Here is a 14,302-nt window from a genome sequence, read left to right on the forward strand (position 1 = left end):
GCTTAAAGAGGGACTGGATAGATCTACATGGTCTTTATTTTTGTTTCTATAACTATACACAAATGCTTTTCTTGTTTTTATTTATTTATTTGTTGCATTTGTATCCCACATTTTCCCACCTATTTGCAGGCTCAATGTGGCTTACAATGTTCCGTCATGGCATTCGCCATTCCAGAGTAAAATATACAATTGGTGTTACATAGAGAACATGGATGACATGATTGAATTAAGCAAACAGATATAGTAAGAAAACATTCAGATTGTGAGGTAGAGTGGTGATGTGTTACAATTTCTGTTATTGATCATTGTGGTATGCCTTGTTGAAGAGATAGGTCTTCAGAGATTTACACCAAAGTTAATTCATTCATAAATTGTTTTTAAGTTAAGTGGCAGTGCATTCCACTTGAGACCGCTTGCCAAATCGTTTCCTTCAAACAAACATTCTTCTCTGTTCCAGATAATCCAGAAAGCTTTGGACTCTATTTTGTGCTAGGAGTGTGCTTTGGGTTGGTTTTAACCCTTTGCATGCTGCTGATCCGCATTTCCTGCCAGCCTCGGACACCCCGTGTTCCAGCCAAGACCAAGATAAGCCTCAAGGACTTCAGCAAAGAGGAAGAGGTGGAGCAGGAGGAAGAAGAGAGCGAGGACCATGAGGAGACTCAGGTGTTGAACCCCACTACAGAAATCCCTCTGGGAAACCACAGCCCTGTCTCTGACGGGACATTGACCATCAACGTCTTTGCCTCCGCTGAAGAACTGGAACGCGCCCAACGCCTGGAGGAGAGAGAACGCATTATCCGGGAAATCTGGCGCAATGGACAGCCGGATATCCTGGGCACAGGCACCAGCACCATGGGCAGGGTGCATTACTATTAATACCTCTACCACCCAGCTCTGGTTCTGTATGGGAAGGGTTGTTAATCCAGGGTCAATGGCCCGAGGTTGGGGCCATTTTGCACGTCAACTGAGGTAGAAGCCATGGCAGTTTAGAGGTATCAAAGACTGCATTTACTGGTGGAAACTTAGCAACACTGGGTGCACTTGGAAGATTGGAGGCCAGTCCTTTTAAAACCCTGGAAGTGTCTCTTTGATAATATCACTTTAGCAGGTCTCCTGTATGACATCAAAGTTCTTCTTAAACCAAAAATATCATTTGCTTTAGAGTCTCAGCCTCTGCGAGACTGCGCCCAGGAGGGACTGCATGCTGGAACTGAAGCCATCCCATCATGCGAGGGCTGGAAAGCCAAATTCATTCCTCTGGCTATTCCAAATCCTCACTGCTCTGTCACTTTAAGAATAATCAAAGTAAAAGAAATGGCAAAGATACCTAGGAGCAAACACACTGAAAAGAAAAACCCAGCTGAGGAACTTTCAAAAATCAAGCTTTCTGTAGCATGTTGACAAGCAAAACATTCGCAAGTACATCCTGGTTTGAACGTTTGGCAATATTATTTTCTCCAGAGAATGGAAACGAACCGAATCTTCCATAACAGTCAGGAGGCGGCATTCCCACATGTGCGGGGCCGCTGCTGCTCTTCCTGCTTTGTCCTTCAGCATCTGCTCCAGCTGTGCTGTTTCCACAATGTCCCCAGTAACATTCCAGTAGAGAAATGGGGAAAAGCTCAGGCCTGAGGACAAGAATCTCCTGGAAAGCAGTGGGAGTTGCATTCTTTCAGGCTTTATTTTTCTAATACTTGGCAGAAAAAAAAACTGCTTTAGACAGACACTTAGGGTTTCACAGGACATAATTTTAGGACCGATTAAGTTCTTGGAATAATTGAGATTGGAAGCTGCCTTGGGCAGGCCGGAATTTAGCCAGAAAATGGAATATTAATTTCCCAGGAGCCCTTTGAAACCAAAGAACAAACAGCAGCTGTGACTTTGCAAAAAAAAAAAAAAGAGAGAGAGAAAAAAAAAAAGACAAATCACTCTCTTCTTTAAATATTGACAGTCTCACTGCAAGGCAGCAGAAAGAGAGCGTGGAAGAGAGCACAGTCATTATTATGACAAGAGGAGACTGTCACTGGGTTGGGGCTCCAGAGGGGGTGTTTGTGTACCTTGGTGAGGGCTGAGAATGAATTTCATCTCACACCCAAATGGACTTGCACAGATCTACTTGCAAGAATATGGAAGAGAAATGGGGGCCAGTGCAACGACATCGCAGTACTGGCCAGACTCGAGGGAATAGGGAGGTTGCATGGCTTTTCTACTGTACATAATAGGGAGGTTGCATGGCTTTTCTACTGTACATGCATGTTTGACTTGAGTCTGGAGCAAACCTAAATTCACTTGCTGTACTGCCATATGTAAAGGTCTTCTGAGGTTTGCACAGTCTCTGGCTCCCTGGGTACAATGAAGGGGATCAGAGCTTGCTCCTGCCCCCAGCTATTAACTCCCCCCACCCTCCGCCCACCATGACTGTCTACACCCTAATGGGACCAGAGTGCTTTGGAAAAGGATTGGGGCAAGATGGGAAAGGAGGTTGGGGAGCAGAAGATTGAATGAGGAGATGGGCTAGAGATGGGGGGTGGGGAGGGCAGAATTGAAAGGAGATGGCATCTCTCAACCTCCAATCAGGTAAAGGAGGTGGAAGGTGAGATAAAATGACATCAGATAATTTACCTAAAGAGGAGGAGTTTACCTGGGAAGGAAGGATTCCTACTCGGATAAATCCCACGCACTGAATTCATACCCGGATTTTCAGTGGTCTGAAAATCCAAATAGAATTTCTGAGCATATCTGGGTAGTACCTGGGGCAGAGTTGGCCATTTATTTACTTATCAGTGATTTTCAGTCCACTAACCAGGTGAAGGAAAGAAGGGGTTAAACAGGACACGCACACATGTTTCCCCGTGCAAAAGTGGATCCCCAAATAAATGCCAGCAGATCCCTCATATCCTGAGAATCTGGTATGGGTAAGGCAGTGAGCACGAAAGGCAATGAGGGAGAGAGACACACACACACAGGGCATCCTTCTGGCCATCTTGCAGTCAAGAAGGCTGAAATAGGGTGTCAGCCTATATCTGATGTATCTGCACTTTGATTCCCCAGGGGACATTCAGGCCGTTGCAATCCACAGGCTAAGAGGAACTGGTTTGGAGACCTTGAATATTTTCCACACCTGGACCAACTTGAGCAATATTTGGTGCTTAGGAAGTCTGCATCTGACACTTAGGTCTGACAAAAGACATCTCCGCATCATCATGTCTGACGGAGGTGCTAACGGGGAGAGGGGCGTTCTCCCATGGATGAGGTGGATTTTCTGGTGTTATCACTGGGTATTTTCCCCTACATGTCTTTTTATGATCTATGCTATTTTATAAATATTTTGCAGGAATTCTGATGGTTTTAACAGAAATGATTAAAATTGGTTCCTTTTGGACTCATGTTCTGTTCTTTTCCAGTTTATTCTCTGTTCAAAGGAGGGGAGGGACGTACAGGGCTTGGAAAGAGATGTCAGGGAGGCAGTGTTTTGCACATCTCATGAGGGTAATGAACCTCACTCCTAAGCCAAGGTCTGTGGAGTATGAGCTCAGTCTCTCAAATGTTCTGCTAACACTCGCTGTAGCACTTGCATTGCGCCAAGCCATGGGTGGGTGTACGTGGACAATTCTGGCCCACCCGAGAAGTCTCGTGCTTGAATTACTGATGTCATGAATGCCTTCAGACAGCTTTTGATAGCGAAACTCTGACCATAGTCGGCGTGACTGACTTTTCCTGCAAGTTTATCTTCACGAGTGACATGGAGGGGCATAATCAAACGGGGACGACCATCTCTAAGGGCGCCCATCTCTGAGGACATCCACGCGAAGGGGCGGGGCATCCCGTATTATTGAAACAAGATGGGCATCCATCTTTCGTTTCAATAATATGGTCGGGGATGCCCAAACCTCCACATATAGGTCGACCTAAGAGATGGTCGACCTAAATGTTGAGATGGTCGACCTTAGAGATGGGCGACCTCTGTTTTCGCCGATAATGGAAACCAAGGACGCCCATCTCAAAAACGACCAAATCCAAGCCATTTGGTCATGGGAGGAGCCAGCATTCGTAGTGCACTGGTCCCCCTCACATGCCAGGACACCAACCGGGCACCCTAGGGGGCACTGCAGTGGATGTCACAAATTGATCCCAGGTGTATAGCTCCCTAATCTTGGGTGCTGAGCCCCCCAACCCCCCCCCAAAACCCACTCCCCACAACTGTACAACACTACCATAGCCCTTATGGGTGAAAGGGGGCACCTACATGTGGGTACAGTGGGTTTCTGGTGGGTTTTGGAGGGCTCACATTTACCACCACAAGTGTAACAGGTAGGGGGGGATGGGCCTGGGTCTGCCTGCCTGAAGTGCACTGTACCCACTAAAACTGCTCCAGGGATCTGCATACTGCTATCATGGAGCTGGGTATGACATTTGAGGCTGGCATAGAGGCTAGCAAAAAAAAAAAAAAATTTTTTTAGGGTGGGAGGGGGTTGGTGACCACTGGAGGAGTAAGGGGAGGTCATCCCCGATTCCCTTCAGTGGTCATCTGGTCACTTTCAAACATGCGTGGGATATGCATAAAGGAATCCTGTGCAGCAGGAATGGATCCTCAGAAGCTTAGCTAAAATTGGGTGGCAGAGCAGGTGGGGGGAAGAGGGGTTGGTGGTTGGGAGGTGTGGATAGTGGAGGGCAGACTTATACGGTCTGTGCCAGAGCCGGTGATGGGAGGCGGGACTGGTGGTTGGGAGGCAGGAAATTACTGCTGGGCAGACTTGTACGGTCTGTGCCCTGAAAAGCACAGGTACAAATTCAAGGTAAGGTATACACATATGAGTTTGTCTTGGGCAGACTGGATGGACCGTGTAGGTCTTTTTCTGCCGTCATCTACTATGTTACTATGTTACTTTTTCAAGGCTTGGTCGTGAAAAAAATGGACCAAGTAAAGTCGACCAAATGTTCGTCACGGACGCCCTTCTTTTTTCCATTATCGGCCGAGGACACCCATCTCTTAAGCATGCCCCCGTCCCACCTTTGGTTCACTACCGACACGACCCCAGGAACTTTGGTCATCCCCGCAATGGAAAGCAGTTGAGGACGCCCGAAATCGGCTTTCGATTATGCCGATTTGTGTCGAAAGATGGGGGCCCCTCTCTTTCAATTATGCCCCTGCTAGAGATTTAAGTTAAGTTTGTTTTATTTCTAATTCACTTATAATTTTTGGATCCACTGTTGCCTTTTCTATGACGTTTTAGCAAGAAAGGCATTGAGACAAGGGTGTTTTGTGCCGATGATGACAGGTGACCCACGGTTTTCCTCCTCACCCTTTAAATATGGGGTGAAGGTGTGGGTGTAACGGCTTTTTCCCTTTCTCATTTTTATATCCTCTTGCACTTGATAGGAGTGTAGTATCGTTAAGTACCTTGCAGTCTTTATAACAAGAGGTTGTTTTGTTTGACATTTTGATATCCTCTTGTCCTCTTTGCGTTTTGACCACCAGAGAATTCTGACACTCTTATGGCTGGCGGGGATCCCGAAGCCCCGCAAGCTGAAGAACAAGTGATTTTCCTACCTGCTTCAGCTGGTCGCTTGCCACCTCTTGGCGCAGTACCAACCCTCACCTCATATGCATGCCTGAAAACCGAACACGTGGAGGAGGGGAGAGGCCAGCACAGTGGCGCAATGGGTGGAAAGTGCCGTCAGCTGTAGCAGGTAGGAAATATCACTTGTTCTGGCCGCCGGAGAATATCTTCAGCTGGCAGGGCTTGGGGAGCACCCGCAAGCTCAGGTGCATGTGAGGGAGGGGGGGGGGGGGAGGATTGTATGCATGACAGGGGCAGAAAGCACATGTGTGTGTGTGGGGGGGGGGGATTGTATGCCCACCCAGTCTGGGCTCAGGCCCACCCAGATTACTATGTCTGGCTGCACCACTATAAAGAGAGCTTTTTTCTGGAGTTTATAACATGTAACTCGTATCGAAATCTAGTCTATGGCACCCAAATGTCCTTGCCAGGATATAATGAGAAAATAATTGTATCTATGTTTAAAACATGCAGTTCGGAGCCACTTCTCTCTTTTGTTAAGAAAGCAAATAAACCCCTGTTATTCAGGTTTTTTACTTCCGATATCTTCCTCCTCCACTTCCCACCCAAACCCACTTCCCCTCTCCCTCCACTCTTTATCTCAGTTGATAACACCCTCATTGTCCCCGTCTCATCTGCCCGCAACCTCGGTGTCATCTTCGACTCCTCCCTCTCCTTCTCTGCGCATATCCAGCAGATAGCCAAGACCTGTCGCTTCTTTCTCTACAACATCAGCAAAATTCGCCCTTTCCTCTCTGAGCACACCTCCCGAACTCTCATCCACTCTCTTATTACCTCTCGCCTTGACTACTGCAACCCAGGGGCGTATCTGCGTGGGGCCTCAGGGGCCTGGGCCCCCGCAGATTTTGCCCTGGACCCCCCTACCGCCATCAACCCTCCCCCGCTGCCGTTCTTACTTTTGCTGGCGGGGGACCCCAACCCCCGCCAGCCGAGGTCTGCTTCCACCTGCCGCTGCCGTAAAAACTTCTTCTTCAGCTGGCGGGGGACCCCAAACCCCCGCCAGCCGCCCCGCGGTGTTTAAAATTCATCTTCGGCCTCCGTGGCCGTGCTGCTGTGATAGGCGCTGTTGAAATCCACTTCGGAGTCTGACGTCGCAGCACGTACAACGTACAACGACGTCAGACTCCGAAGTAGATTTCAACAGCGCCTATCACAGCATCACGGCCACGGAGGCCGAAGATGAATTTTAAACACCGTGGGGCGGCTGGCGGGGGTTTGGGGTCCCCCGCCGGCTGAAGAAGAAGTTTTTACGGCAGCGGCAGGTGGAAGCAGACCTCGGCTGGCGGGGGTTGGGGTCCCCCGCCAGCAAAAGTAAGAACGGCAGCGGGGGAGGGTTGGCGGCGGGAGGGGGGTGGAGAGAGTCATTGGTGGCGGTGGGGGCTCGGCGGTGGGGGCTCGGCGGCGGCGGGGGGGGGGCTAAAATGTGCCCCCCCCCCTCTGGCTCTGGCCCCCCCTACCGCCGGAGTCCAGATACGCCCCTGCTGCAACCTACTCCTCACTGGCCTCCCACTTAACCATCTATCCCCCCTTCAATCCGTTCAGAACTCGGCTGCGCGTCTTATGTTCCGCCAAGACCGATATGCTCATATCACCCCTCTCCTCAAGTCACTTCACTGGCTTCCGATCAGGTACCGCATACAATTCAAGCTTCTCCTACTAACCTACAAATGCACTCAATCTGCAGCCCCTCCTTACCTCTCTACCCTCATCTCCCCTTACGTTCCTACCCGTAACCTCCAATCACAGGACAAATCCCTCCTCTCAGTACCCTTCTCCACCACTGCCAACTCCAGGCTCCGCCCTTTCTGCCTCGCCTCACCCTATGCCTGGAATAAACTCCCTGAGCCCATATGCCAGGCCCCCTCCCTGCCCATCTTCAAATCCTTGCTCAAGGCCCACCTCTTCAATGTCACCTTCGGCACCTAACCACCATACATACCTCTATTCAGGAAATCTAGACTGCCACAATTGGATTGTCTGCACTCTTTGTCCTTTAGATTGTAACAGGAGTGTAGCCAGACCTCGCCAGGAGGGGGGGGGCCAGAGCCCGAGGTGGGGGGGCACTGTTTAGCCGCCCCCCCCCCGAGCCGCCGCCATCACCACATCGGACCCCCCCTGCCAGCCTGCCCACGATCCCCTTCAACCCCCCTCCCGCCACCAACTCTCCCCCGCCGTTGCCGCCCGCCCCGTCGCCGCAAATGATACCTTTTTTGAAGAGAGACTTCCTTCCGCGCTCGAGTAGCGCCTTTCTTCAACGAAGTTCCGGCGATCAGCACCTAACCACTACACCTTTATTCAGGAAATCTAGACTGCCCCAACTTGACATTTCGTCCTTTAGATTGTAAGCTCTTTTGAGCAGGGACTGTCCTTCTTTGTTAAACTGTACAGCGCTGCGTAACCCTAGTAGCGCTCTAGAAATGTTAAGTAGTAGTAGTAGTAGCACAAAACGTTATGTTTCCACTCACCGTACTTGAAATTTGCTTCTCTTTTTGGCCACCCAGAGACACCCTCCTGCTGTCACCAGCATCTGTAATTTGGTGGAGGAAGTTCATGGAGTTTGTTCTGAGTATGATGGAAGCTTTAAAAAGAAAAAAGATTGAGTTGCCAAGAATGCCTTGTCTTTATGTCAGTCGCTGAGCTGCCTCTAAAGTACCATCAGGACAGTTTTGAAAAGGCAGCTCTGCTTTTCTCCAGTGGAACAATGGTAATGACCTTTCTCTTTGCTATCTAGTAAAAAATGACTTATTTTTGCTTTTGTAAACTTTGCCCACCATTTTCCTACTTCTCAGACTTTTAATGTCTCCCAGAATCATCCCAGGGAGCTTCCAGAAATAACAGAACAGCGTGAGGCTCTGAAAACTTGGCCAATTTCCCTTTGCAATTCAGATTTAAAAAAATAAATAAATAAAAGTCCAGGGTGTATAAGCCCCAAAGGCCCAAACAGCAGAACTGCTTTATTGGGTCAAAAATGTTCCCCTTTTTCTGTTCATCTGCAGTGCACCGAGAGAGATTTATACCCTCTGCGTGACTTGCCCACTGGTGCCCCCCCATGCCCCACCCACTTCCGCCAATGAGAGTAACATAGTAACATAGTAGATGACGGCAGAAAAAGACCTGCACTGTCCATCCAGTCTGCCCAACAAGATAAACTCATATGTGTATACCTTACCTTGATTTGTACCTGTCTTTTTCAGGGCACAGACCGTACAAGTCTGCCCAGCAGTATTTCCCGCCTCCCAACCAGCAGTCCCGCCTCCCATCACCGGCTCTGGCACAGACCATATAAGACTGCCCTCCACTATCCTCGCCTCCCAACCACCAACCCCTCTTCCCCCACCCAATTTCGGCTAAGCTTCTGAGGATCCCTTCCTACTTCACAGGATTCCTTTATGCATATCCCACGCATGTTTGAATTCCGTTACCGTTTTCATCTCCACCACCTCCCGCGGGAGGGCATTCCAAGCATCCACCACCCTCTCCGTGAAAAAATACTTCCTGAGGAAACAATGGGCCGAACCACTCGCACATCCCTTGGTACAGTGGAGCTAGTGTCCCATCACCCAAGCAGGTGAGGGGTGACAGCACCATAGTGATCATAACTATATCAGAGGCTTAGATTAAAAGAGGCTGTCACCCATCTCTGCCGTCTGTTGTTTCTGTCCGTGCTGTCGGCTGCCACTTCTGCTATAGAGAGATTCTACCATTCAATGTCTGATAAATGCACCATCCTGTCTGCAGGCGTTTATATCTGAGGACCGATATCTCCATCAGCGAGAAGCAGAGGTCAGTTCTCAGGAGACAGATCATTCTTCTAGAGAATGTGGTAAAGGAGGTTAGCTTAGCAGAGTTTAAAAAAGGTTTGGACAGCTTCCTAAAGGAAAAAGTCCATAGACCCTTATTAAATGGACTTCGGGAAAATCCACTATTTCTGGGATAAGCAGTATAAAATGTTTTGTACTTTTGGGGGATCTTGCCAGGTATTTGTAATCCAGATTGGCCACTGTTGGAAGCAGGATGCTGGGCTCGATGGACCTTTGGTCTTTCCCAGTATGGCAATACTTACGTACTTATGTAGGGTGAGGTGAAATTACTCTGTGGGGAGCAAGTGAATTTGATTGAGCCTGGGGTTACACAGTAGTCAGAGAAGAGGGTAATAGGGTACTCCATGCAGGAGATGTATCAGGTGTCATCCAATATGGATAAGTACAAAGATTTTGTTCCCTAGCACAAGAAATGTGTGGTAGACTCCAAGCAATCAGGGCATGCTAAGGCACAGCTGGACGTGGGCTTCCTCCTATCGTACAGCGATATCCTGCCATCATCTCCTTGGTGCGACCACATCTAGTGGATTGTTAGCCAGACTCCTGCTGTAAAGTACTCATTGGGATGAGAGTGTGAGTAATCTAAGTACATAAGTAATGCTACACTGGGAAAAGACCAAGGGTCCATCGAGCCCAGCATCCTGTCCCCGACAGTGGCCAATCCAGGCCAAGGGCACCTGGCGAGCTTCCCAAATGTACAAACATTCTATACATGTTATTCCTGGAATTGTGGATTTTTCCCAAGTCCATTTAGTAGTGGTTCATGGACTTGTTCTTTAGAAAACTGTCTAACCCCTTTTTAAACTCTGCCAAGCTAACCGCCTTCACCACGTTCTCTGGCAACGAATTCCAGAGTTTAATTATGCATTGGGTGAAGAAACGTTTTCTCAGATTTGTTTTAAATTTACTACACTGTAGTTTCATTGCATGCCCTCTAGTCCTAGTATTTTTGAAAAGCGTGAACAGACGCTTCACATCCACCTGTTCCACTCCACTCATTATTTTATATACCTCTATCATGTCTCCCCTCAGCCGTCTCTTCTCCAAGCTGAATAGCCCTAGCCTCCTTAGTCTTTCTTCATAGGGAAGTCGTCCCATCCCCGCTATCATTTTAGTCGCCCTTCGCTGCACCTTTTCCAATTCTACTATATCTTTCTTGAGATGCGGCGACCAGAATTGAACACAATACTCAAGGTGCGGTCGCACCATGGAGCGATACAACGGCATTATAACATTCTTACACCTGTTTTCCACACCTTTCCTAATAATACCCAACAGGTACATATATAGGTAAGTTGGACCAATGCAAAGGTACTGGACGTACCTTGGTGAACTTTTAGTGTTCCGCCATCTCCCTCCGAATTATATTTTATGCCTAGGCCTCTTGAGATTTTTATTATTAAACTCACTTACTGTTGCATTGTCTATTGCTTATGTTTGACTTTTTCTTGCTGTATAACCGCCTTGAGTGAATTCCTTCAAAAAGGTGGTAAATAAATTCTAATAAATAAATACCCAATAAAGAGATCACCTGGGCCTTGGGTCATAAGAACGAGCCAGTCAGTCCTGGTTCCCCCATCTCCTTTTCAAATGCTTTCACTAGAGAAATTTCCAAGTCCGAAGCACTTTGTTGAAAAAAAAATCATACTTAGGATGACCTGCTCCTTCTGTCCTAAAAGCAGGCAGTCCCTCTGTTCCCTGGGTTCAACCAGAGCGTGAGGATAAGATGATTTCTCAGTCTGTATGTTAGCTCAGGGTGTTCTAATAAAGTACAGTCAGAGAACAAGGGAGTCTGTCTTTCCTCTTAGCTTAGAAGCCTCCTGTCACACTGCTTAACACAATCTTATACCATAAGAGACATGTAGTATTCTCTATCTGTTATACTACATTAAAAAAAAAAAAGCCTGGCAACGTGGCACCATAAATCTGTCCAGAGAGCAGCAGATAAACTCATGGACTGCTTTATATTCATACCAGATGTAAAACTATCTTTAAAAATATTTATATATGGACGCAGACCATGTGTCTCTCCCACAAGATCTCAGGGTTGACACTTTCCCTCTTTGGTTAACCTCCAGCCACCCAGTGATTATCGCTGTTCCTCCACGTTTACAAAAAAATAATCTGGCAGGCTAGATGAGAAACCCACAAAGAGGGCAGGCCAGGGTCACTCAGTGGATGATGAAGCCCACCTGCTGCTACTCCAGATCTGCCCTACAGAATTGATCCAGTCCAGGTTGTACCTCATTGCATGCAGGGATTTGTAGTCTTGTGTTTCTTAGGGAATCCAGTTTTGAAGTCAAAACTACGAGTCCCTGCATGCAATGGGGTAAAAGCTGGCCTGGATCAATTCTAAGGGGCAAACCTGGAGCCAGTTGAAAATCCTTAATACAGTTAAAATATGATACACCTCAGTGTGCACACATAGCAGCTGTTCTGTTACCTGGACTTTTGCTCACTTCTCAATATATCCTGAGAATACAAAAGCAGTGTGCCAGGGGTCAGAATGCACTGGCAGAAAACTCAGAAAACCAGGACTGAACAAAGGTGCTGGCTAGGACATCTTCCTCCTTTATGGCCCCCACACATGAAACCACTGTTCAGGACTCATCAGAGAAAACAGAGAAATGAAATTCGTTGGGAGGGGGGAGCTGGCGAACAAGCTGAACCCTGCTCTACTGTGTGGTCAGTGTCACATAAGAAACCCACAAACCAGCTGTCACACAGGACAAGCACGCACCACATCACTTCAAGACTTCAGAAACTGCAGGAATATTAATGCACTTTTTTCTCTTCAAGTTTCACGTCACCTCCTCAATCTCTTGTCTTCCATATGACCCTGGACCAGACAGCTTTGCTGTGTTCTAATGTTCCCACCTCAATCCCTTGTCTTTCTATAACCTGGAACAAGCCACTTACCCTCCCTGTATTCAAATGTCCCCAACTCAATCCCTTGTCTTCCATGTGACCTTGAACCAGCCACTTAACCTTTCTGTGTTCTACTGTTCCCACCTCAGTCCCTTGTCTTTCTGTGACCTTGAACCATCCACTTAACCTCCCTGTATTCAAATATTCCCAACTCAATCCCTTGTCTTCCAAATGACCTTGAACCATCCACTTAACTTCCCTGTGTTCTGTTTCCACCTCGATCCCTTGTCTTCTATAAGACCTTGAACCAGCCACTTAACCTCCTTGTGTTCTAATATTTATCTTGTTAGATCTTGGGCGAAGAAATACACTGTACATTCTCAGCTGTGCTGCATATACCAAATGTATCATTACTCTTCAAAGAGATAAGTTGAACAAAACTTCTTAATTGCTCAAACAGGAAATGCCAAAGGTATTCACAAGGAAAAGTGGATCTGTGAGGTGACCCACAATATCTCCAGCCCCTTTCTCCCTCCAAGAAGACATATGAAAACTCAGCCAGAGAACAATCAGTATGAAGTGGGGGGTGGTTAGAAGGGGGGGGGGGGGGAGAAGAAAACGGATGATATATAAAAATGTGACCCAACCACCCTTCTCCGATAGAGGGCTGATTTATAAAAATAGCTCATTCCCAGGGCACTTTCCTGAGGCCTGGAGCTCTAATGAGATCCAGATGTTTTCTCACAGCCTCAGGCCTGCACAGATGCCAAAGATGCATCCAGGCTTGTGTCCACTTGCTCGTATACGGTAAACAAGGGCAGTCTACACAGGAGCAATAAATTCACATATGGAATGCAACAGTTAACTTAAATCTCCATCTTGAGATTCTATTCCACTCCGGGCTTTCCAGCTTCCAGCCTGGTCTCTGCTGTTTTCATGAATAATAATATTACTAGTTATTTATATAGCACCTTTAATTGAAAGATCTAGGAGGATCACAAAAGAATGTAGATTTCACATTAGTGGATAGTCCGACATTCCATAATTAAGATTACAACAGAATTAAGAACATTTAAAAATATATATATTTTTAAAGCCAGGTCTTTGTTTCCTAAATCTCAATTAATTAGATTCTGAATGTAATGTGATAGGTAATTACGTTTTGAATGGTGGGGCCATTTTACTAAGATGCACTGAAAAATGGCCTGCGGTAGTGTAGACGCGTGTTTTGGGTGTGCGCAGAATCATTTTTCAGCGCAGCTGTAAAAAATGCCTTTTCAAAGTTTTTGCCGAAAATGGATGGGCGACAAAATGACCCATTTTGGGGCTGAAACCTTACCGCCAGCCATTGACCTAGCAGTAAGGTCTCACGCGGTAACCGGGCGGTAATGGTCTACATGCGTAAAATGTCAATTACTGCCCAATTACCGCTCGCATGCCAGAAAATAAAAATATTTTCTGGCACGCATATCGGACACGCATCAAAAATGAAATTACCGCAAGGGCCACATGGTAGCCGAGCAAAAAGGCCCCTTAACCCTCCATTGCCCCAGGTACAAAAAACATACATTGTGAGCCCTCTAGCGGCCACTCCCCCAAATGGAGTTCTGCCAGCCCTGGCGCCTATTTTTTTCTCAATGTGTTGCATAGAAAATGTGCACCAGCACCGGCGGAAGTCCGCTGTCGCTCCCCCTGCGGCGTCAACCTGGTTCCGCTTCTGCTAATGACTACAGGCTGCCAGTTTCTTGGTTAAGTCCCTGGGACATTGTGGTTTCTGCACGGACAGTCCAAACATACCTCCCTGCAGCCCAGCACAATCACTATTCACTCCCTTCTGAATGGGGCAGGGAGGGTAACTGTTTGGGACTTTTTTTGGAGGTGGGGTTTACTATCAATTCCCCATGCACACCCTGTCCTTTGAGGTCACACTTATTCACTTTATATTTAAAAACTAGTAAAAAAGCCCCGTTTCTGATGCAAATGAAACGGGGGCTAGCAAGGTTTTCTTCAGAGTGTGCATGTGTCCCTGCC

The 14,302-nt window shown here is 47.4% G+C and overlaps 1 protein-coding gene across 7 annotated transcripts in view; it reads left to right on the forward strand.

Annotated features, from left to right (window-relative positions):
- The window catches only part of LOC115480295 (protein eva-1 homolog B-like), a 47,770-nt gene extending 44,383 nt beyond the window's left edge, over positions 1 to 3,387 (forward strand). For all 7 annotated transcript variants that reach the window (XM_030218875.1, XM_030218876.1, XM_030218874.1 and 4 more), the window contains one exon: positions 458 to 3,387. In XM_030218875.1, coding sequence (XP_030074735.1) covers positions 458 to 876 — 419 coding nt within the window. In that variant the 3' untranslated portion in view covers positions 877 to 3,387. The remainder of the gene's footprint in view (positions 1 to 457) is intronic.
- The last annotated feature ends 10,915 nt before the right edge of the window (positions 3,388 to 14,302 follow it).

This window comes from Microcaecilia unicolor, chromosome 11 (genome assembly GCF_901765095.1).
Source record: "Microcaecilia unicolor chromosome 11, aMicUni1.1, whole genome shotgun sequence".
NCBI classification, from domain to species: domain Eukaryota; kingdom Metazoa; phylum Chordata; class Amphibia; order Gymnophiona; family Siphonopidae; genus Microcaecilia; species Microcaecilia unicolor.